This window comes from Ornithorhynchus anatinus, chromosome 15 (genome assembly GCF_004115215.2).
Source record: "Ornithorhynchus anatinus isolate Pmale09 chromosome 15, mOrnAna1.pri.v4, whole genome shotgun sequence".
NCBI lineage: Eukaryota > Metazoa > Chordata > Mammalia > Monotremata > Ornithorhynchidae > Ornithorhynchus > Ornithorhynchus anatinus.
Window position 1 is genome coordinate 17,206,619 of NC_041742.1, and position 22,068 is coordinate 17,228,686.

Here is a 22,068-nt window from a genome sequence, read left to right on the forward strand (position 1 = left end):
TTCCCGTCTCTCGGGCCCGCGATCTCGGTGTCGTCCTCGACTCGTCTCTCTCGTTCGCCCCACGCGTCCTATCCGTCGCCGAGACCCGCCGGTTTCACCTCTACGACATCGCCGAGATCCGCCCTCTCCTCTCCACCCGGACGGCTACCTTACCGCCACGGGCTCTCGTCATATCCCGGCTAGACTACCGTGTCGGCCTTCTCTCTGACCTCCCTTCCTCCTCTCTCGCCCCGCTCCGGTCTATTCTTCACTGCGCTGCCCGGCTCATCTTCCCGCGGAGACGATCTGGGCGTGTCACTCCCCTTCTTAAACAGCTCCAGTGGTTGCCTATCCACCTCCGCTCCAAACAGAAACTCCTCCCTCTAGGCTTCGAGGCTCTCCGTCACCTCTCCCCTTCCTACCTCTCCTGCCTTCTCTCTTTCCGCCGCTCACCCCGCACGCTCCGCCCCTCCGCCGCCCGCCTCCTCGCCGTCCCCCGGTCTCGCCCGTCCCGCCGTCGACCCCCGGGCCGCGTCCTCCCGCGGTCCCGGGACGCCCTCCCTCCTCGCCTCCGCCGAACTGATCCTCTTCCCCTCTTCGAAACCCTACTTAAAACTCACCTCCTCCGAGAGGCCTGCCCAGACCGAGCTCCCCTTCTCCCTCTACTCCCTCTACCGCCCCCCCTTCGCCTCTCCGCAGCTTAACCCTCTTTTCCCCCCACCTCCCTCCGCTCCTCCCCCTCTCCCTTCCCGTCCCCTCGGCACCGTACTCGTCCGCTCGACTGTATATATTTTCATTACCCTATTTATTTTGTTAATGAAATGTACATCGCCTCGATTGTATTCAGTCGCCATTGTTTTTACGAGATGTTCTTCCCCTCGACTCTATTCATCGCCATCGTTCTCGTCTGTCCGTCTCCCCCGATTAGACCGTAAGCCCGTCAGACGGCAGGGACCGTCTCTGTTGCCGACTTGTTCATTCCAAGCGCTTAGTACAGTGCTCTGCACATGGTAAGCGCTCAATAAATACTATTGAATGAATGAATGAATGAAAGTGGCAGTCGGGATTCGAACCTATGACCCCCGACTCCCAAGCCCGGGCTCTTTCCGCTGAGCCTTGCTCGAGGTCACACAGCAGACAGGTGATTGGAACCCAGGTCCTCTGACTCAGTTATATTGAATAATAATAATAGTAATAGTGGTATTTATTAAGCCCTTACGATGTGCCAGTCACTGTATTTCTTGAGTGCTCACTGTGTGCTGAGCACTCAACTCAGCTCTTGGGAGAGTACAATAGAGCTGTTTGGCGTGGTCCCGCTCGACAGGGAGCCGACAGTCTCTGGGGGAGACAGATGTTAAAATAAGTTGCGGATGTGGACGTAAGTACTGAATGACGAGATGCCGGCCTACGGCAAGTTCCCCTGATACTCCCCGGATACCTTCAAGGCATTGGGAATTCCTTACAGACTAACGGAGGAGGAGGTGGAAGAGAAGTACCGAGTCGTGATTTAATCGGTGCCTTTATCGAGCGCTTAACACGTGCGGAGGACTGTACCAATCTCTTGCGAGAGTACGACGACGCGACAGAGTAGGTCGACGTGTACCCTGCCCACAACGAGCTGACAGTCTAGGGAGGAGATTGACATTAATATAAATGAGTTGATTTACGGATGCGTGAATAAGTTCTCTTTCCTTTGGAAAAAATGGGAGAGGAGCAGGGATCCGGAAAGGTAGTTCGAACGATGCCTCAGACCCTGGTGTTGGGCTGTTTCTCTCTGCCCGGAAAACCTTCCCCCGACGCAGATCGCGGCTAAAACTCGGCCGGATTCACAGAGCGGGCCGGTGGCACAGCTCTCCCGGTATCGTGCTCTTTCCGCTAGACCGCACCGATCCCCCGGCCCTGACGCCGACAGCGTTTGCTGCACTGGAGCCTGTCGACGACGACGGCGACGACAACTGCGGTACTAAGCACTTACCGCGTGCCGGGCACCGTACCGAGCACCGGAGCGGATACGGGCAAATGCGGTCGGACGCAGTCCCCGTCCCACGCGGGGCTCACGGTCTCGATCCCCATTTTACCGATGAGGTGACTGGGGCCCAGAGAAGTGAAGTGACTGGCCCTAGGGCACACAGCAGACGAGCGATAAAGGTGCCACCCAGTAGGATCTCAGAGATTATTCTGTGGGTTTTATGATCTCAACGGGAAAGAAATCTTCGCCGTCGTAACCGGGCCGGGGAAGGTCTCGCCTGGGCTCCGGCCGGGGAGGGGCGGGCCGCCAAAGCCCCAGCCTCGGGGGCGACGATGGCGGATGGTCCCAGCCGGCCCCGCGGTGGCCGCCCCGGAATCCCCGCCGCCATCCGGGAGGGCTGGCTTGGGTGCAGGCGGGTGGCCAGGCCCGAACCCCGCCGAAGCGTGGGGCCGCGCGGGCCCCGCGGAGGAGCGGAGCGGCCGGACCTCCCGGACCGGAGGACAACCCGTCAGCGGCAGCCGGCCACCGTGCAGGAGGAGGAGGAGGAGGAGGAGGAGGAACGAGAAGAAGTGGAGGAGGAAGAGGAAGAAGAGGTCCTGGTCCGCAGCGGAGGTCAGCGGCGACGCAGGTGAGCCCTCCACGTCCGCAGCGTGGCTTAGTGGAAGGAGCCCGGGCTCGGGAGTCAGAAGATGTGGGTTCCAAGCCCGGCTCCGCCACCCGTCTGCTGTGTGACCTGGGCAAGTCACTTAACTCCTCTGGGCCCCAATTACCTCATCCGTAAAATGGGGATTAAGAGTGTGAGTCTCACACGGGACCACCCGATTACCTTAGACTAGTGCTTGGCACAAAGATAGAGCTTAAAATACACCGTAATTATTATTAATCTCCCTCCCCTTCCCCGTTTCCATTTTCTCCTTCGCCCCGCTTTCTCATTTTGCCTGACCCTCGTGTCTGTGGGCCCAGACCCCTCGCGGCGAAGCCTCACGCCCCCGTCCCCTCGTCCCCCGTCCCGCCTCCGGTGAGGAGGGAGACCCTCCGGCCTCTCCTCGGCCACCGCTGCCGTCGTGTTCCGGGTAGGCCGTGGTCCGCGCCTCCCCGGCCCCGCGGGGGCCCCGCGGACGCCCAGGGCGGCCCCGGGGAAGCCCACGGGGAGTCCGGCGTGGTCCGCGTGGACCCAGGAAGAGCCCAGTGGGCCGACAGCCCAAGCTTCCGGCCTTACCCCGCTCAGCCTCGGGCGAGCGGGGTTCCGCCCCCGCCCGTCATCAGGGTCGGCGCCTCCTCCTCACCTTCTCACGTCTCCTACCCTGGGAGGAAGAGGAGGGGAAGAGATGGAAAGGAAGCGACGGTGGGGAGTGAGGCCGGACGGACTCTTCCCCCATTTCTCCTGAGCTGAGGGGTGGGGGTGCTATAGCGAGCCCCCCTAGAGAGCGCAGGGGACACCATGTCATCGGGCTAAACCCAGCCGTGGATGATGGCGAGGAGGAAGAGCGGACCGGGAACGGGTCAGCGATAGAGGGTTGTTTGCCCACAGTGGAGGAGGAGGTCGGGAGAACCCAGGAGTCCAAGGCCCGGGAGGGGGATTAGCTCAGCCCCGGCTTTCTACCTACCGGCGGCGGCAGCAGGAGGTTCCTAGGCCTGGCATCTTCCGCTTCTACAGATGGAGGGAGGGAGGGCGGGGGTCGCGCCACCGGGCCGGGGCCGCCCACCGGGAGGCGGGGCGGGACTTGAATTCGGGGTGCTATTCGGTGGTCCCGGTTTTCCGCAGAAATGTCAGGGTAGGTATTATTCTAATCTCCCCCCCAACCCGTGCCCCATTTTACAGCTAGGAAAATGGAGGCGTCACGCTTCTCAGGCTTTGCCAGGTTAAGCCCAACAGCCCGGGCTGGAGCCGGGGCTCAGTCGGGCAGCGCTCCCCGCCTTCTCGTATCCCACTCCTCCAGGACACCTTCCCCAGTTTGTTCTCTGCCTGTTCCCACTCAGCACTCACAGCTGCCGACCCGGTGTTTATCCCCACATGCGATCTCTCGACAGTCGTGTCTTTCGTCTCTTTTACTCTCCTTAGCGGTCAGTCTACCGCTGGTCAGCGGCTAGCACCCTGCCCTTCGCTGACATACACCGCCGCCCTCCGAGGAGCCTGGGCCCTGAGAGTCTCGGGTTCTCGGCGGCCCATCTCCACGGGAATCGGAAAGCTGCCCCGAGCTGCCGCCCCGAACTCGTCCGCCGGTTGTTTTTTAGCAGAAGCGGGGGTCCCGGCTCCTGGGATCCCTCGGAGGAGAAACACTCGTTCTGAGAAGGCTCTCGTCCTCTTGTCCTTAAGATGCATTTTCATGACTCTTCTCCTTCCGTGCAGGCTCAGCGGTTCATTCGGGCAGTCGGCACTGGCAGTGGGCGTGAGATTTCGTGACTCATGACGGAGAAGAGCCCCTCTCCTCCAAAGAGAGAGGATAAGGTGAGTGACCCCCCCAAGCACTTGTTTATTCCTAGGTACTGCCTTGTGAAGCAGCAGCAGCAGCAGCAGCAGCAGCAGCAGCAGCAGCAGCAGCAGCGAGTGGTCGACAGAACACAGCCCAGGGCATCTGGACTCTGGAACCTTTTCCCTCCGAATCTCCCGCCACATCTGGTATTTTTCCTTTAGGTGAAGCACCGTGGGAGATTTTCCTGAGTGAAATAGGACATACGGCTTTAGCCCAAGGATGACTGTGCTCGGAGTTACAGCCAACTCCTTCTTCTCTCCACTGTGAAAGAAAAAAAAGGGGGCGAAGAACACAGCAACTTATCCAAGGAATCCCCTTTGCATGTTTCCTTTAGGTAACTGTGTTGGAGATTGCCCTGATTTACCTGAAACCATCCGTTCGGCCTCAGGGTAAGTCTTTGCTAGGAGTTTTTTCCTTTCTCACCGCAGAAAGATAGAAAGACAGACACAGCACTCTCTTCCCCTCCTTGCTTTAATTTCCCCCCAAATTGTATTTTTCCACAGCCAGAAGCCCAAGGTGGGAGTAGAACCCCCAGCCCCTGAAGGCCAGGCACTTCCCTCCTGCAGCACTCTGCCTTTCCCCCCATCCCCTGCTACTCTAGCGAAACTCTGGGTTTACTTGCACAAAAATGATTCATAAAGAACACCTGGTATTCCTTCCTTCTCCAGCTTAGCAGGATTTAATAAGTAAAGCACTTGAAGGACTCACACCATCTCCTCCTGGTAGAAAAAGGGATGACGGTAGACATCCTCAACTGACTTATCCAGGAGGTCGGGCTAAGCTGGAGAAGGAAGGAATACAACTTGCCTAGATTTGAGGTTCTGCTAAACTGGAGGAGGAAGGAATAAAACTAATTTAGCCATGAACTTCTGGCTAAACCCTGAGATCCTCCAAGCTTAATCGGTATTATTCCTTCCTCCTCGGTTGATCAAGACCTTACAGCGGATGTAGCTTTGCAGTGCAGCTAAACTGGACGAGGAAGGAAAGAAAAGAAAAGAGTTTTATTTTTAGTTTCTTCTGCGCCCAGTCTAGCAGGCTCTCACAGCTGATTTAGCTTTGAGGTCCTGCTTATCTCCACTTTAGCAGGACCTCAGAGCTAAATCAGCTGGGTCAGTTTTAGTCCATCCTCCAGTTAGAAGAACCTCGCTAAAGTCAGTTTCATTCTCTCCTCTTAGTGGTTAGCAAGACTGCACAGCTGATTTAGCTTGGAGATCCAGCCCAACTGGAGGAGGGAGGAATAAAAGCACCTCATTTCCTCTTCCTTTCTCCAGTTTAGCAGGACCTCACAGCTAGGCAGCTTTCTCTTTTCCTCCTCCAGCTTAGCAGGGCCTTAAATCCAAGTCAGTTTTATTCTTTTTTTTCTCCAATGTAGCAAGACCTTATAGCTTAGGTTTGAGGTCTTGCTACAGTGGAGGAGGAAGGAATCAAACTGACTTTAGCTTTGAGGTCCTGCTAAACTGGAAGAGGAAGGATTAAAACTAATTTAGTTCTGAGGCTCTGTTAAACTGGAGGAGGAAGGAATAAAACTAAGTCGGTTTTGTTTCTTTCTCCTTCAGTCGAACAAGGCCTTAGAGGTCCTAGGTCTGGCTAGACTGGAGGAGGAAGGCATAAGTCAGTTTTATGCCTTCCTCCTCCAGTTTAGCAAAGACTTAGAGCTGACTTAGGTCCTGTTAACCTGGAGGAGGAAGGCATAAAACTGACTTAGCTTTGAGGTCCTGCTAAACTGGCGGAGGAAGGCATAAAACTGACTTAGCTTTGAGGTCTTGCTAAACTGGAGGAGGAAGGAATAAAATGGATGTAGTTGGGAGGTCTTGCTAAACTGGAGGACGAAGGACTAAAACTAAGTTTTGTTTCTTTTTCCTTCGGTTGAACAAGGTCTTAGAGGTTCTAGGTCTGGCTAGACTGGAGGGGGAAGGCATAAAACTAAGTCAGTTTTATGCCTTCCTCCTCCAGTTTAGCAGACTTAGAGCTGATTTAGTTTTAAGGTACTGCTAAACTAAAAGAGGAAGGAATAAAACTGACTTAGCTTTGAGGTGTTGTTGCTAAACTGGAGGAGGAAGGAATAAAATAAAATGGATGTAGCTGTGAAGTCCTGCTAAACTGGAAGAGGAAGGATTAAAACTAATTTAGCTTTGAGGCTCTGTTAAACTGGAGGAGGAAGAAATAAAACTAAGTCAGTTCTGCTTCTTCCTCCTTCAGTTCAACAAGGCCTTAGAGGTCCTAGGTCTGGCTAGACTGGAGGAGGAAGGAATAAAACTGACTTAGCTTTGAGGTCCTGCTAAACTGGAGGAGGAAGGAATAAAACTGACTTAGCTTTGAGGTCCTGCTAAACTGGAGGAGGAAGGAATAAAACTGACTTAGCTTTGAGGTCCTGCTAAACTGGAGGAGGAAGGAATAAAACTGACTTAGCTTTGAGGTCCTGCTAAACTGGAGGAGGAAGGAATAAAACTGACTTAGCTTTGAGGTCCTGCTAAACTGGAGGAGGAAGGAATAAAACTGACTTAGCTTTGAGGTCCTGCTAAACTGGAGGAGGAGGAAATAAAACTGACTTAGCTTTGAGGTCCTGCTAAACTGGAGGAGGAAGGAATAAAACTGACTTAGCTTTGAGGTGCTGCTAAACTGGAGGAGGAAGGAATAAAACTGACTTAGCTTTGAGGTGCTGCTAAACTGGAGGAGGAAGGAATAAAACTGACTTAGCTTTGAGGTGCTGCTAAACTGGAGGAGGAAGGAATAAAACTGACTTAGCTTTGAGGTGCTGCTAAACTGGAGGAGGAAGGAATAAAACTGACTTAGCTTTGAGGTGCTGCTAAACTGAAAGAGGAAGGAATAAAACTGACTTAGCTTTGAGGTGCTGCTAAACTGAAAGAGGAAGGAATAAAACTGACTTAGCTTTGAGGTGCTGCTAAACTGAAGGAGGAAGGAATAAAACTGCCTTAGCTGTGAGGTGCTGCTAAACTGGAGCAGGAAGGATTAAAACTGCCTTAGCTTTGAGGTGCTGCTAAACTGGAGCAGGAAGGATTAAAACTGCCTTAGCTTTGAGGTGCTGCTAAACTGGAGCAGGAAGGAATAAAACTGACTTAGCTTTGAGGTGCTGCTAAACTGGAGCAGGAAGGAATAAAACTGACTTAGCTTTGAGGTGCTGCTAAACTGGAGCAGGAAGGCATAAAACTGACTTAGCTTTGAGGTGCTGCTAAACTGGAGCAGGAAGGCATAAAACTGACTTAGCTTTGAGGTGCTGCTAAACTGGAGCAGGAAGGCATAAAACTGACTTAGCTTTGAGGTGCTGCTAAACTGGAGCAGGAAGGCATAAAACTGACTTAGCTTTGAGGTGCTGCTAAACTGGAGCAGGAAGGCATAAAACTGACTTAGCTTTGAGGTGCTGCTAAACTGGAGCAGGAAGGCATAAAACTGACTTAGCTTTGAGGTGCTGCTAAACTGGAGCAGGAAGGCATAAAACTGACTTAGCTTTGAGGTGCTGCTAAACTGGAGCAGGAAGGCATAAAACTGACTTAGCTTTGAGGTGCTGCTAAACTGGAGGAGGAAGGCATAAAACTGACTTAGCTTTGAGGTGCTGCTAAACTGGAGGAGGAAGGCATAAAACTGCCTTAGCTTTGAGGTGCTGCTAAACTGGAGGAGGAAGGAATTAAAGTAATTTAGCATTGAGGTCTTACTACAGTGCAGGAAAGGAAAAAAGTTGACTTAGAATTGAGGTTCTAAAACACTGGAGGAAGGAATAAAACTCAGAGGTATGAGGTCTTATTAAACTGGAGGAAGCAGGAATAAAACTGACTTAACTCTGTTTTAACTGAAGAAATAAAACAGGTGCTGAGGTCCTACTGTAGAGGAGGAGGAGGAGGAAATTAAAAAAAAAAAAACACCTGACTTAGCTAAACTGTTAAAGTGCCAGAGGAAAGAATGAAATTCCCTTAGAATTGAAAAAGATAGAGGAAAAAATAAACACAGCCCTCTCTTGCCCTCCTTGCCTTGTTCCAATTTCCTTAAAAATTTTATTTTTTCAGAGCCAAAGGTGAGATTAGAACCTCCACCCTTGGGCTCTCCAGCCCAGAGCTTTTCCCTCTTGCACCACTCTGTCCTCCCTCCTCACCATAGCTCCCTAGCACACCCTTATCTCCTCTTTCACTAAATACCTAATAAAGAACACCCGGCATTCCTTCCTCCTCCAGCTTAGCAGGACCTCCTGGGTAAGGCAGTTGAGGACTCACACCATCTCTTCCTCCTAAGAGAAAGGAGTAGCCCAAAATCTACTCCTTCCTAGGAGGAAGAGATGATGGGATATGTCCTCAACTGCCTTACCCAGGAGGTCCTGCTAAGCTGGAGGAGGAAGGAATGAACCCTAACTAAGCTTTGAGGTGCTGCTAAACTGCAGGAGAAAGGCCTAAAACTATAGCTTTGAGGTCCTGCTAAAATGGAGTAGAATATAAATTTGTTAAAAAAATTTAACCTATAAAAATTTAAGAATTTTAAATTTAGGTCCTACTAAACTGGAGAATAAAGGAATCTAACTTAGCTTGGAGAATTGTGCTTAACTAGAGAGGAATAAGGAATAAAAATGAGTTGGCTTTGAGGTTCTGCTAAACTGGAAAAGGAAGGTATAAAACAGGCTTGGCTTTTAGGTCCTGCTAGACTGGAAGAGGGAGAAATAAACCTATCGGCGAGGTCCTACTAAACTGAGAATGAAGGGATAAAACTGACTTTTATTTATCATTTATGGTCCTGCTAAACTAGAAAAGGAAGGTTTAAACTGGCTTGGCTTTTAGGTCTTGGTAGACTGGAAGAGGGAGGAATAAAGGTAACATATCTGTGAGGTCCTGCTAAACTGAGAATGAAGGGATAAAACTGACTTACATTGATCATTTATGGTCTTGCTAAACTGGAAAAGGAAGGCATAAAACTGACTTGGCTTTTAAGTCTTGCTAGACTCAAGCAGGAGGGAATAAACCTGACATATCTGAGGTCCTGCTAAACTGAGATTGAAGGGATAAAACTGACTTACATTTATCATTTATGGTCCTGCTAAACTGGAAAAGGAAGGTTTAAACTGGCTTGGCTTTTAGGTCTTGCTAGACTGGAAGAGGGAGGAATAAACCTAACATATCTGTGAGGTCCTGCTAAACTGAGAATGAAGGGATAAAACTGACTTACATTTATCATTTATGGTCTTGCTAAACTGGAAAAGGAAGGCATAAAACTGACTTGGCTTTTAAGTTTTGCTAGACTGAAGCAGGGGAGAATAAACCTGACATATGTGAGGTCCTGCTAAACTCTGAATGAAGGGATAAAACTGACTTTGATCATTTATGGTCCTGCTTAAACTGGAAAAGAAAGGTATAAAACTGACTTGGCTATGAGGTACTGCTAAAATCTTGGAGTACAGACTCAAACTGGCTGAGCTTTGAGGTGCTGCTAAACTGGAGGAGGAAGGAATAAAACTAACTTAGCTTGGGCATCCTGCTAAATTGGAGGAGAAGGAATAAAACTGACTTGGCTTTGAAGTGCTGCTAATGTGGAGGAAGAAGGGATAAAACTGATTTAGCTTTGAGGTGCTGCTAAACTGGAGGAGGAAGGGATAAAACTCACTTACCTTGGAGGTCCTGCTAAACTGGAGGAGGAAGGCATCACACTGATTTAGCTTTGAGATGCTGCTAAACTGGAGGAGGAAGGGATAAAACTGACTTAGCTCTGAGGTGCTGCTAAACTGGAGGAAGAAGGAATAAAACTGACTTAGCTTTGAGGTGCTGCTAAACTGGCGGAGGAAGGAATAAAACTGACTTACCTTTGTGGTCCTGCTAAACTGGAGGAGAAAGAAATCAAACTGACCTGTTTAGAGGAGGAAGGCATTAAAACTGACTTGGCTTGGAGGTACTGCTACATTGGAGGAGGAAGGGATAAAACTGCCTTAGCTTTCAGGTGCTGCTAAACTGGTGGAGGAAGGAATAAAACTGACTTAGCTTTGAGGTCCTGCTAAACTGGAGGAGGAAGGAATAAAACTGACTTAGCCTTGAGGTGCTGCTAAACTGGATGAGGAAGGCATAAAGCTGCCTTAGCTTTGAGGTGCTGCTAAACTGGAAGAGGAAGGAATAAAACTGACTTAGCTTTGAGGTCCTGCTAAACTGGAGGAGGAAGGAATAAAACTGACTTACCTTTGTGGTCCTGCTAAACTGGAGGAGAAAGAAATCAAACTGACCTGTTTAACTAGAGGAGGAAGGCATTAAAACTGACTTGGCTTGGAGGTACTGCTACATTGGAGGAGGAAGGGATAAAACTGCCTTAGCTTTGAGGTGCTGCTAAACTGGTGGAGGAAGGAATAAAATTTAGTTTTAGGGTTCTGCTAAACTGCAGGAGGAAGGAATAAAACTCACTTAGTTTTGGGGTCCTGCTAAACTGGAGGAGGAGGGAATAAAGCTGACAGCTTAGGGGTGCTGCTATACTGGAGGAGGATGAAATAAAGCTGACTTAGCTTTGGGGTGCTGCTAAATTGGAGGAGGAGGGAATAAAACTGACTTAGCTTTCTGGTCCTGCTAAACTGGAGGAGGAAGGCATTAAAACTGACTTGGCGGTCCTGTTAAATTGGAAGAAGAAGGGATAAAACTGACTTAACTTGCTGGTGCTGCTAAGCTGGAGGAGGAAGAAATCAAACTGACCTGCTAAACTGGATGAGGAAGGCATTAAAACTGACTTGGCTTGGAGGTCCTGCTAAATTGGAGGAAAAAGGGATAAAACTGACTCAGTTTTATTCCCTCCTCCTCCAGTTTAGCAGGACCTCAAAGCTGACTTTGCTTTGAGCTCCTAGTAAACTGGAGTAGGAAGGCATAAAACTGACCTGCTAAACTGGAGGAGGAAGGCATTAAAACTGACTGAGCCTTTCGTGGTGGTCTTGTAAAACTGGAAAAGGAAGTCATTAAACTGACTTGGCTTGGAGGTCCTGCTAAACTGTAGGAAAAGGAATCAAACTGATTTAGTTTTGAAGTCCTATTAACTTGGAGGAGGAAGGGAAAAAACCTGACTTAGCTTTGAGGTCCTACTAAGCTGGAGAAGGAAGGCATAAAGCTGTCACTTATTATTAACTAAACTGGAGGAGGAAGGCAAAAACTGACTTACCTTTTGAGTTCCTGCTAAACTGGAAAAGAAAGGCATCAAACTGACTTAGCTTGGAGGTCCTGCTAAACTGGAGGAAAAGGAATAAAACTGACTTAGCTTTGATGTCCTGCTAAACTGGAGGAGGAAGGAACAAAACCGAATTTGCTTTGACATTCTGCTAAACTGGAAGGACGAAAGGATAAAAATGACATAACTTTGAGGTGTTGCTAAGCTAGAGCAGGAAGGGATAAAAGTAATACATAATATTATCATTATTATTAACAAAACTTGAAGGGGAAAGAATCAAACTGACTTAGCTTTGAAATCCTATTAAACTAGAAGAGGAAGAGCTACAACGGACTTAGTTTTGAGGCCCTCCTAAAGTGGAGGACAAATGGCTAAAATTGACAACTTTGAAGTCCTGAACTGGAGGAGTAAGGAATAAAACTAGCTTGGAGGTCCTGCTAAACTGGAGGAGGAAGGAATAAAACTAAATGAGTTTTGTTCCTTTGTCCTCCAGTGTAACAAGGCTTTACAGCCAACTTAGCTTTGAGGTGCTGCTAAACCGGAAGAGAAAGGAATCAAATTGACTTAGCTTTGAGGTCCTGTTAAACTGGAGGAGGAAGGAATAAAACTAAATGAGTTTTGTTGCTTTGTCCTCCAGTGTAACAAGGCTTTACAGCCAACTTAGCTTTGAGGTGCTGCTAAACTGGAAGAGAAAGGAATCAAATTGACTTAGCTTTGAGGTCCTGTTAAACTGGAGGAGGAAGGCATAATACTGACAGCTTCAAGATTCTGCTAGCCTGGAGGAGGAAGGGATAAAACGAACCGAGCTTTGAGGTTCCACTAAACTGGAGGGGAAAGGTATAAAACTGACTTGGCTTTGAGGTCCTGCTAAACTGGAGAAGGAAGAATCAAACTGACTCATCTTTAAGGTCCTACTAAACTGGAGGAAGAGATAAAACTGATTATGTTTGCGGTCCTAATTAACTGGAGGAGGAAAGGATAAAATCATATTAGCTTTGAGGTCCTCCTAAACTGGAAGAGGAAGGCATAAAACTGACTTTGCTTTGATATCCTGCTAAACTGGAGGAAAACTAATATAACTGACTGAGTTTGAGGTCCTCCCGAACTGAAGGAGGAAGGAATAAAACTGACTGGGCTTTGAGGTCCTACTAAGCTGGAGGAGGAAGGGGTAAAACTGTTTATTATTATTATTATTATTATTATTATTATTAAATAAACTGGAGGTGGGAAGAATAAAACTGACAACTCAAGTCCTATTAAACTGGAGGAGAAAGGGATATAACAGACTTAGCTCTGAGGTCCTATTAAACTGGAGGAAGAAGGGATAAAACTGATTGATCTTTCAGGTCTGGTTGAACTGGAGGAGAAAGGAATCAAACTGATTCGCCTTGGAGGTCCTGCTAATCTGGGCCATCCCTCCCCACTCTCAGCAGTGCTACCTTGGGGGGGGTTTCCACGGAGTCTGCCGGTAACAAAAAGCGGCACGGGGCTTACCCTACCTGCTCTGGCCGAGAGTGGGAGACACGGATCCGGGCAGCTGCTATCTCGGACTCCGGTCTCGCTTTTAGTAATGGGCCTTCGGCTACGTTGAGTTTCCGCAGACCCTGAAATAATGAAAATATCTGGGGTTCGATTAGAAGGGCTTAGGATCAACTGGCTTCAGTAAATTCTAAAGGGTCTAGAGGCCTGATGGTCGGCCTCTCGGCAATAAGACTCCTGGCCGTCCACACCGTAGTCATCGCCTGGGCCGGCGCTTCCCTTGGCCAAGTCCCGTGGATGACACGGGGCCCTCCGAGCCACCTGCTCACTCGCTCCTTCTGAGGGAGGGTTGTCTGATCCACTTTAGCAGCACCCTTATCGTGACCGCCTTTTTTCCCCACTGTGGTTCCCTTCACCTCGGGGGAGCACTCTCGGTCCACTCTGCGTGATGTTTTCCGAGGCTTAAAGGTAGGGCCGAATTGGTTCCTGCTGCCTTTTTTTTTTTTTACCAGCTAGAGAGACGGATGTCAGCATCTCTTAACCACACCCGAGCAACTGCAAGCGGCGCGGGAGGCCGTCGAGGCCCTCGGGAAACCTACGGAAAACCGGAACGTCGAGTTAAAGAGAATGAACTCTCAGGAAATACGTATTTCTTCCCGCCGAAAAGCCACGCCTGGCTGCCTTTTTTCCAAGGAAGTAAATTATGGCTTTTTAAAGATTTTCAGATTATAATATCATGAAGAGAGAAAGATGTACTTGGTTAAAAAATGCATTTAAAATGGAAAACTATTTTTGCAAGTTATTTTTTTTTGTGGGGGAGATGGGGAGGAGGAACAGCTGTAGCGATTCCCTCAACGCTGGTTTCGGCCTGTTTTTTAATCTGGGACTTTTCACGGGAGAGTAAATAAACGCAACCTAGTTTTCAAACTGATTGCACATTTTTGCATCTTTAATGGAGTAAGGGCCGAAACGGGTAAAAGCTATTTTCACTGTCATAAAGTGTTTTGATGATGTAATTCCTAACAAGGGGTAGAAGGACTATTTCAAAATAAATGTTGTATGCGCTAATTGGTTGCGGCATTCTGTGCTTTATAAAGGTGCTCTGGGCTGGCGGGCCGTAGACAGGGAAGACGGCCGATGCCGTCCCCGAGCCGGCCGGCTCCCCCGGCTGAGAACCGGTCGGCTGCTGCCACCCGAGGGTAGCGCGTGCGGCTCGCTGGATGGCGCCCAAGCCCGGGAGTCGGAGGACCTGGCTTCTCCCTCCGTCTCTGCCACGAACCTGCCGTGCGGCCTCGGGCCAGTCACTTCACTTCTCCGTTCCTCTCGCGTCCCGCCCCCTCGGCCACAAAATGGGGATTCGACCCCCGATCTCCCTCCTACCTAGACCGAGCCAGGATGTAGGGCACGCTTAACTTTCATCAGCCCCAGGGCTCGAAACCTAGTAGCGCTTAATACCAGTTATCATGCCCAAAAAAGGCCATTCTTACCCAGGACGGTTGGAGGAGGAAGAGGCCAGCGGCAGGGTGGCGGTGAGGGCAGGGGCGGTGAGCCGGCGGGTCGAGCGATCGGGTCCCGTCACCTGCCCGGGTCCGGACGGCAGCGGGAGAGAGAGCGCCGTTCGTCGGGAGCGTCGCCGTCTCCGGATGGAATCGCCGCCCGTGCCGGAGGAAAACCAGGTCAACTGTTAGCTGGCCGTGGACGAGTCACCCGAACGCAATGTACGTCAGTGTCTACCGCGACCCAAACCTGCCACGTGGCAAACTGTGCTCGGGCACTAAAACCGGACTGGCGAAAACCCGAATGTTGCACGTCTCCCTGTGGACTTAAAAAGTTGTTTCAGCTGTCATTCCGCAAAATGGTTTTTTGTTCAGGTCAGCCGTGCACTCGGGAAATACGACGGTGACAGACGCTGGGGGGCAGTGGAGCCTGAGGTGGCGCTTGTCTGCTGTGGGAGTTTGGGGCGGGTCACTTCACTGCTCTGTGCCTCAGTTTCCCCATCTGTTCCCCTAGACTTCAGCAGTTACCGCTCACCCGTCCGGGGGAACGCCTCCCTTCTGGGCCCTCGGGAGGATTCCTGGCAAAGGGGGGTGGCAGACAAGGGTCGATCTCTTCCCGGGCCGGGGGCGGGAGGCAGTACAGAGGAATGTGCTCCTCTGGGAGCTTTTCTGCCCTTTTCCATAAAATCACAGAGCTAGCAAGTCTCCAAGAAGCAGCAGGGCCTAGAGCACAGGGCTGGGAGTCAGAGAACCTGGGTTCCAATCCTGGTTCTGCCCACGGCTTGCTTTGTGACCTCGGGCGAGTCACTTCACTGAGCCTCAGTTCTCCTGTTGTCCCTCCTGCGTGAGCCCCATGCGGGACCTAAGGGTTGGGGAGGGAGAGGCTTCCAGTGGGGAGGCTTTTTGGGAAAAAAAAGCCAGAAAGCTGGGTTAGGGACAGGATGTGGAGAGAGGTGTTGCCTTGGTAACCACTGCAGTCGTTGCCACCCGTGTCAAGCCAGAGAATTTTCAGGACACCCGCCGGGTCCGTCCACCTGCACAAGACCCGGCAGGCGGGGCCGGGCCTAGAACCCAGGCCTCCCGACTCCCAGAGCCGGGCTCCTTCCCCCCGACCCACAGCGGGGGCCGGGACCCCTCCTGAGTGAGCCCACCCTCCCGCTGCCCGGCGAGCGAAGGGATCCCACCGAGGAGAGGCCGGAGGGAACGGGGCTCCCAAACAACCCCATCTCCGGCTCTCTGCGAAAAGATGGAGTCCGAGAGGAGTCACTCTGCGCTGCCCTACGGAGACAGCCAAGTCTACACCAGCAGCCAGATAATAAGAACCGTTATTATTTTCTCAATGGTATTTGTTAAGCGCTTACTATGTGCAAGGCACTGTACTAAGTGCTGGGGGTAGATACAAGCTAATCAGGTTGGACACAATCCATGTCTCACATGGGGCTCACAGTCCTACTCCCTATTTTACAGATGAGGCAACTGAGGCCTAGAGAAGTGGAGAGATTTACCTAAGGTCACAAAACAGACAAGAGGTGGAGCAGGGATTAGAACCCAGGCCCATCCGACTCCAGGGACTGTGCTCTATCCACTGGGCCACGCTGCTTCGGTACTTGCTAAGCGTTTCTCTGTGCCAAGCACTGTTCTAAGCTCTGGGGTAGATACAAGATAATCAGGTTAGACACAATCTCTGTCGCACAGGGGGCTCATAGTCGAAACAGGAGGGAGTAGGATCTGGCCCCCATTTTACAGATGAGGTAACTGAGGCTGCAGGCGGGCGGAACCCTGGCATCTATGGGCGAAGAGCAGGAAAGACAGCACAGGTTGGGCCAGAAATCCCCGTGGGGACCTGGCCCAAGTCTGTTCGTTTTTTTTTAATGGTATTCGTTAAGCGCCAGAGTTCCGACCTCAGCAAGCCCGGGGTGTGAGCGTCTGCTGACACCTCATGCCGGGAGCCCCCCACAACCCAGCAATCAGAAGCCGGGCGCCGGCCCGTACCTCGTTGGCGGCGGTCCGTGGCGCGGAAGCTGCCGGGAGGTTGGAACCGGGTCGCCGGCCTTCGGTCTTCCCGCGGACGGCTCTGGGGACAGAAACCCGCCCATCACTCAAAGGCCTCGTGTGAAAGGTCCAACCTCTGCCCCGTTCACCGGACGAGTTCCTATCTCATCTAATCCCCCGCATCAAACGGCTACTCTGCCTTTTGCCCTCCTCCTTACCCGCCCCTTCCCACTGGTTGCGAGGCACCTCAGCTAAACGTGTTTCCCCCTTGGGGTTTTCAGGACCAAACACATCTGAAAATCTCCAAGGCGAGAGGCGAGACAGACCCTGAACGTTCTGGACTGTTCTAGGGTGGCCAATGACAGCCTCAACAACGCCGGATGGCCTTTTGCCCATTCCCCCGCCTCCCACTCTTTCCCGGGTGGGACCGAGCGGGGAACAAGCCGGCTGAAGACCATACCGACAGCCACCCTAAACCCGCCTCCCGCCACTTAAATTCTGGTCTGTCCTGACCCAGGACCACTGGGTAGGTAAACATCCATCCCTGAGAATGGGTATGTAGGGAGGGGGTCGGGGGTCAGGGGTCTGTCTCTGTCTGCTCCTTTAATGAACACCTCTTACATTTTCTCACCCGTGTCTTTCTGCTAGTGCCCATTATCATTTAAGACTGTCGAGAAGCAGCGTGGCCTAGTGGATAGAGCACAGGCGTGGGAGTCATAAGGACCTGGTTTCTAATCCCGGCTCTGCTGCTTGTCTGCGGGTGACCGTGGACAAGTCACTTCGCATCTTCATAATGGAGATTATGACAGTGAGCCCCACGTGGGACAGAGACCGTGTCCAATCCGATCAACTTGCATTTACCCCAGAGCTTAGAAGAGTGTTTGGCAAATAGTAAGCGCTTAACAAGTACCGTTATTATTATTATTGCGGTTTGGAGAGCATCTCTGCACGATTCTTATTCTCCCCACTGGGGGCAGGGGCAGGGGGGGACTGGGGGTGATGGAAAGAGGGCAGAGACAGGGTTCTGGGGGTGAGGAAAAGAGGAGAGAGACAGGGGCCTGGGGGTGAGGAAAAGAGGATGGGGCAGAGACAGTGGTCTGGGTGGGGGAGGGAAAGATGGCAGAGACAGGGGTCTAGGAGTTGGGGAAAGAGGGTGTGGATAGAGACAGGGGTCTGGGGGTGATGGAAAGACAGCAGGGGCAGAGACAGGGGTCCGGGGGTGAGGGAAAGAGGGCGTGGGGAGAGACAGGGATCTAGGGGTGAGGGAAAGAGGGCAGGGGCAGAGATAGGGGTCTGGGAGTGAGGGAACGAGGGCAGAGACAGGGGTCCGGGGGTGGGGGAAAGAGGGCGTGGGTAGAGGCAGGGGCCTGGGGGTGATGGAAAGACGGCAGGGGCAGAGGCAAGGGCCTGGGGGCGATGGAAAGGCAGCAGGGGCAGAGACAGGGGTCTGGGGTTGGGGAAAGAGGGCGTGGGTAGAGACAGAGGTCTGGGGGTGATGGAAAAAGAGCAGGGACAGAGACAAGGGCCTGGGGGTGAGGGAAAGAGGTCAGAGGGCAGAGATGGGGTTTGGGGGTGATGGAAAGAGGGCGTGGGGGGGGGGGGGGGCTGGTCAGGTGAACTGAACCAGGCCTCAGAGACAAATGGAGAGGATGCAGCAGCAGCAACAGCAGCAGGAGCAGCCGGAGCAAGGCCCTCTGCCGGCCAGCGGCCTCGACAAGTCCCGGGAGCGAAGAGCAGAGCGGGCAGGCGCCGGCCTCTCCCCGGCCTCTCCGCCTCTCGGCCTCAGCCAGCCTTCCGCCGGCCTTCGCGGAGCCCTCGCCTTCGGCTAACACCTGGCCGCTCGTCCGCATCAGGTCCGAGGTCCGGGCCGGCCCGGGACGGTTCGATATCCCGGGTTCAAATCCTAACTCCACCACTTGTCTGCCGTGTGACCTTGGGCAAGTTACTACCCTCCTCTGTGCCTCCAGTTCCCTCATCTGTAAAAGGGGAAACCCAAGCGGGCGAAGGGAAGAGCCGGGCCGGGCCCGAGGGAGTAGAGGCCGAGGTGGACGGTCCCGAGGGAGAAGGATGTGCTCCAGCCACGGCGAAAGAGTACAGATTAGTGCGGAGAGGGCTGGGCCCGAGCCTTCGGTTCGGGCTGCGCTCAGTGATAGTTTTGAAGCGCTCGCCACGTGTCGGACACGGTTTTAAGCGCCGGGGAAGGCGAGAGTCAATTAGGCCGGATGCGGTCCCTGTCCCCGAAGCACGGGCTTCGTAGTCTAAATAGGAGAGAGAACAGGTACCGAACCCCCGTTTTACAGGTGAGGAAACTGAGACCCAGAGAGGTGAAGGTCACAAAGCAGGCAAGTGGAGGAGCTGGGATGAGAACCCAGATCCTCTGACTCCCGGGCCCGTGCTCTTTCCGCAAGGCCACGCTACTTTAGTTAGAAACGCTGAAGCCTGGGCCCGCCTGGGGGCCCGTAACCAGCAGGCACTAGCAGTCCTCGACGAAGCGAGAGAAGCCGTGGCCAGAGACCAAGAGCCCGGTCTTGACTGCCTGGGCCGCAAAAGGGGCCCGTGCTGTGGGAAGGGATGGGCTGCTAATAATTAATAGCTGTGGTATCTGTTAAGTGCTTCCCGTGTGCCAGGCACTGGAAAAGATTCCAGCCAATCAGGTTCTAAAGAGTCCCTGTTGCACATGGGGCTCGCGGTCTTAATCCCCATTTACAGAGGAGGCACAGAGAAGTGTAATAACTTGTCCAAGGTCACACAGCAGACAAGTGGTGGAGTTAGGATTTGAACCCAGGTCCTTCTGACTCCCAGCCCCTTGCTCTATCCACTAGGCCACACACGGGCCGTGGTATTTTACTCTCCCAATCACCTTTAAACACCAACAAAAAAGGTATCGCTTAAGCACTTACGACCTGTCGGACACTGTTCTAAGCCTCAGTCTAGGTAAAAGTTAAATTAGGTCAGACACGGTCCCTGTCCCGCAAAGGACCCACAGCCTCAGTAAGAGGGAGAACAGGCATCTCCGTTTTACGGTGGAGGAAACTGAGGCACGGAAAAGTTAAGTGACATGGCCAAGGTCAGGCAGCTAGCAATCGCAGAGCCGGGATTAGAATCCAGGTCCTTCCGAGTCCCACGCCCTTGATCTCTTCAAGTCACACTGCTTAGTACAGTGCTAGACTGTACGCTCGTATGGGGAGCGAATGGGTCTGCTAATTCTATTGTATTGTATTGCCCCAAGCGCTCTGCACAAAGTAAGCATTCAATGAATACCACTGATTGATCAATTAATTGCACACCGTAAGTACTCAATAAATGCCATTGACTTAGGAGAGTTGGGGAGGTGGGAGAAGAAACCCCAAGGGAGCCAACGGATACTTTTCCGATTCCCAACTCTCAATTTCCAATATGTGCTGGTCACCTCTCACCTCCTGCCTCAATCTTCTGCGTAAAGCGGATCCTACGAGTGCTGAGGTCAGCTCGCGACGAGAACGGGTGACGGTGGTGGCAACGGCGAAGGAAGAGAATGGACCGAAAGAAGAATATAAAATTATTTGGGGGGAAGTAAAAAGAAATTAGTCTTTCCAGCTTACTAGTCTTTTTTTAAGTCACAGTCCTTTCAAAGTGTGCCCTTCTCATCTATGGCAGTGACCATTCGTGACTCTGCCAAATCGGACACAGACATGTCATATATATCTCCACACAGTAAGCGCTCAATAAATATGATTGAATGAATTTTAGGTTTTTCCAGAGGAGGCTTAAAATGATTCTTCCCTGGCAGCACCAGAATTTCCTGAAGGGTCTACCACCCTTTCCGGAATGAGCCCTTCATTTAATTTACAGATATTTATACAAATTCAAAAAGGCACAAACGGGATTATCTGAGATATAAAACTGGTGAAAATACTCCCACCATTCTCAGTAGAGAAACCGTCGACAGTCTGCGGGCTTGTACAAAAATGACCCGACCCAAGAAAGAACTGAAACACTCTCCCTCCCCCTTAACAGAAATAAAAGCACAGCAATGACCAAATGCCGGTAAACTATTAAAGGAATGAAAGGAAACTGAACATTAGGGTCAGCAAGAAACAACTGAGTAAGAGAAAAGCAGGTGAAATTCTAGCCTTGGCTTCCGGTCCTCGGGTGGAATAAATGAGAAACGCTCAGACGTCGACACTCCGTCACTGAGAAAAATCAGGCACCTGGCTTTGGAGAGGTCTTCCCTCGTTGCAGACGTAGCCGCCTGGGTCTCACAGTCAGACCGTTACCAGGTATGGGTCTTCTAGATCTCCCCAGATGGACAGAAGTGACAATCCCGTCTCTGAAGCCATCTCCCTCTCCCCAAACACATACTGCTCTGACGTTCCTAGCTGTGAGGAAGACAAATGTACACGGTTTGTGGTTGCTGGGGTGCTTTTGGTTGGAGGGGGCTGTTTCCCGGGGCAATTTTTTGTGGTTTTCCCTGATTTCCACAAGGAAATGGTAAAGACCCATTCAGGTCATCCTAAACCCCCCCTAAGAATTGTACTTACCTTTCGGATGAAGAGTAAGATCGTATAGGTACATTTTGCTGTTCCTGTTACACGGAGAAAGGTAAAGGTGAGGATGACAAACAGAGCGTTCATTTTGCGGACCTTGAGGTTGTAGGTTCGAAGTCCAGTGATGCCAGGAAAAAAGTGTGTGTGTGTGTTTGTGTGTGTGTACGTTTGCATGTATATGTGTGTATGCGTGTGAGACAGAGAGTGAATAGGAGAGTGAGTGGAGAGTGAATGGGAATATGCCCAGGCCGGAGCTGGGGGGGAAATATGCCTGGGCATGTGAATGGATGAAGTGAGTGGGCAGGTGTGTGGAGGATTAATAGACGGCAAAAGAGCGGTATGTCACTACTGCTAATAATAATCATGGTATTTGTTAAGTGCTTACTACTCTGCACACAGTAAACGCTCAATAAATACGATTGAATGAATGAAAGTACTTAGCACTGGGGTGGATAGAAGCAAATCGGGTTGGACACGGAACCTGTTCCACGTGGGGCCCTCAGTGTCAATCCCCATTTTACAGATGAGCTGAGGCCCAGAGAAGTGAAGGTCACAAGGTCGCGCAGCGGCACCAGGATGAGAACCCGTGACCTTCTGACTCCCAGGCCTGTGCCCCGCCCGCCGTGCAAATGCCATCGTTTGTTAGCATCTGAGGAACGGGGTCCACCCGGGTGTCAGAGAGCGTACCGAACGCTTCCTCAGGGAAAAACGAGTATGATTTGTTCTTATGCCTTCAGTCCTAAAACCTACGCACCTTCTGTGCACCTTATATAAAAGCTGTCAAAGATCTGAAAGAGCTTCTGATTCCTTCTCAACGTATGAGCAACGGGGCCGACAAAAATCTGCACCTGTGTCGCAGGAAGAGATGGGGATTAAAATCCTGAATCCTTCTCTTTCTGCGGAATCTGTTTTTCCAAAGTCGCCTTGGGGGTCGCTGGGAAAAGAAACCATCAAGCGAGCCAGGGGGTGGGATCGGAAGGTCATCGGATGGATGGCCCTCTTACCTAAAGCAAGAGACCGTCTCCTTC

At 51.5% G+C, this 22,068-nt stretch overlaps 1 protein-coding gene and 1 long non-coding RNA gene across 6 annotated transcripts; one reads left to right on the top strand and one right to left on the bottom strand.

The window, feature by feature from the left end:
• The first annotated feature begins 2,047 nt into the window (after positions 1–2,047).
• Positions 2,048–14,094, top strand: LOC114816960 (APC membrane recruitment protein 1-like). 3 transcript variants are annotated; one of them, XM_039914209.1, is made up of 3 exons: positions 2,048–2,576; positions 4,299–4,397; positions 4,584–5,453. In XM_039914209.1, the coding sequence occupies exons 1-2, from the start codon at positions 2,281–2,283 to the stop codon at positions 4,357–4,359; spliced, it is 357 nt and encodes a 118-aa protein (XP_039770143.1). In that variant the 5' UTR covers positions 2,048–2,280; the 3' UTR covers positions 4,360–4,397; positions 4,584–5,453. The 3 variants fall into 3 exon arrangements, 1 of the variants encoding a protein (XP_039770143.1); XR_005660843.1 differs by lacking the exon at positions 2,048–2,576 and adding an exon at positions 13,539–14,094 and having other exon boundaries at positions 3,800–4,397; positions 4,584–4,811; XR_005660844.1 differs by lacking the exon at positions 2,048–2,576 and adding an exon at positions 13,539–14,094 and having other exon boundaries at positions 3,800–4,397; positions 4,757–4,811.
• On the bottom strand, positions 13,535–21,458 carry LOC120638847. Of its 3 annotated transcripts, none has more exons than XR_005660846.1 (5): positions 21,035–21,458; positions 19,931–20,872; positions 16,515–16,596; positions 14,514–14,848; positions 13,535–13,621 (listed from the first exon to the last, which is right to left on the bottom strand). It is a non-coding gene; the product is annotated as an uncharacterized LOC120638847 (long non-coding RNA). The 3 variants fall into 3 exon arrangements; XR_005660847.1 differs by having other exon boundaries at positions 19,931–19,971; positions 20,705–21,458; XR_005660845.1 differs by having other exon boundaries at positions 19,931–21,458.
• Positions 21,459–22,068: the final 610 nt, after the last annotated feature.

Excerpts from the sequence above, each read along its gene's own strand:
- LOC114816960 (XM_039914209.1), top strand. The coding sequence starts at position 2,281 with ATGGCGGATGGTCCCAGCCGGCCCCGCGGTGGCCGCCCCGGAATCCCC. Across the intron at positions 2,577-4,298 it reads GGAGGTCAGCGGCGACGCAG|GCTCAGCGGTTCATTCGGGC; the intron begins GTGAGCCCTCCA and ends CCTTCCGTGCAG.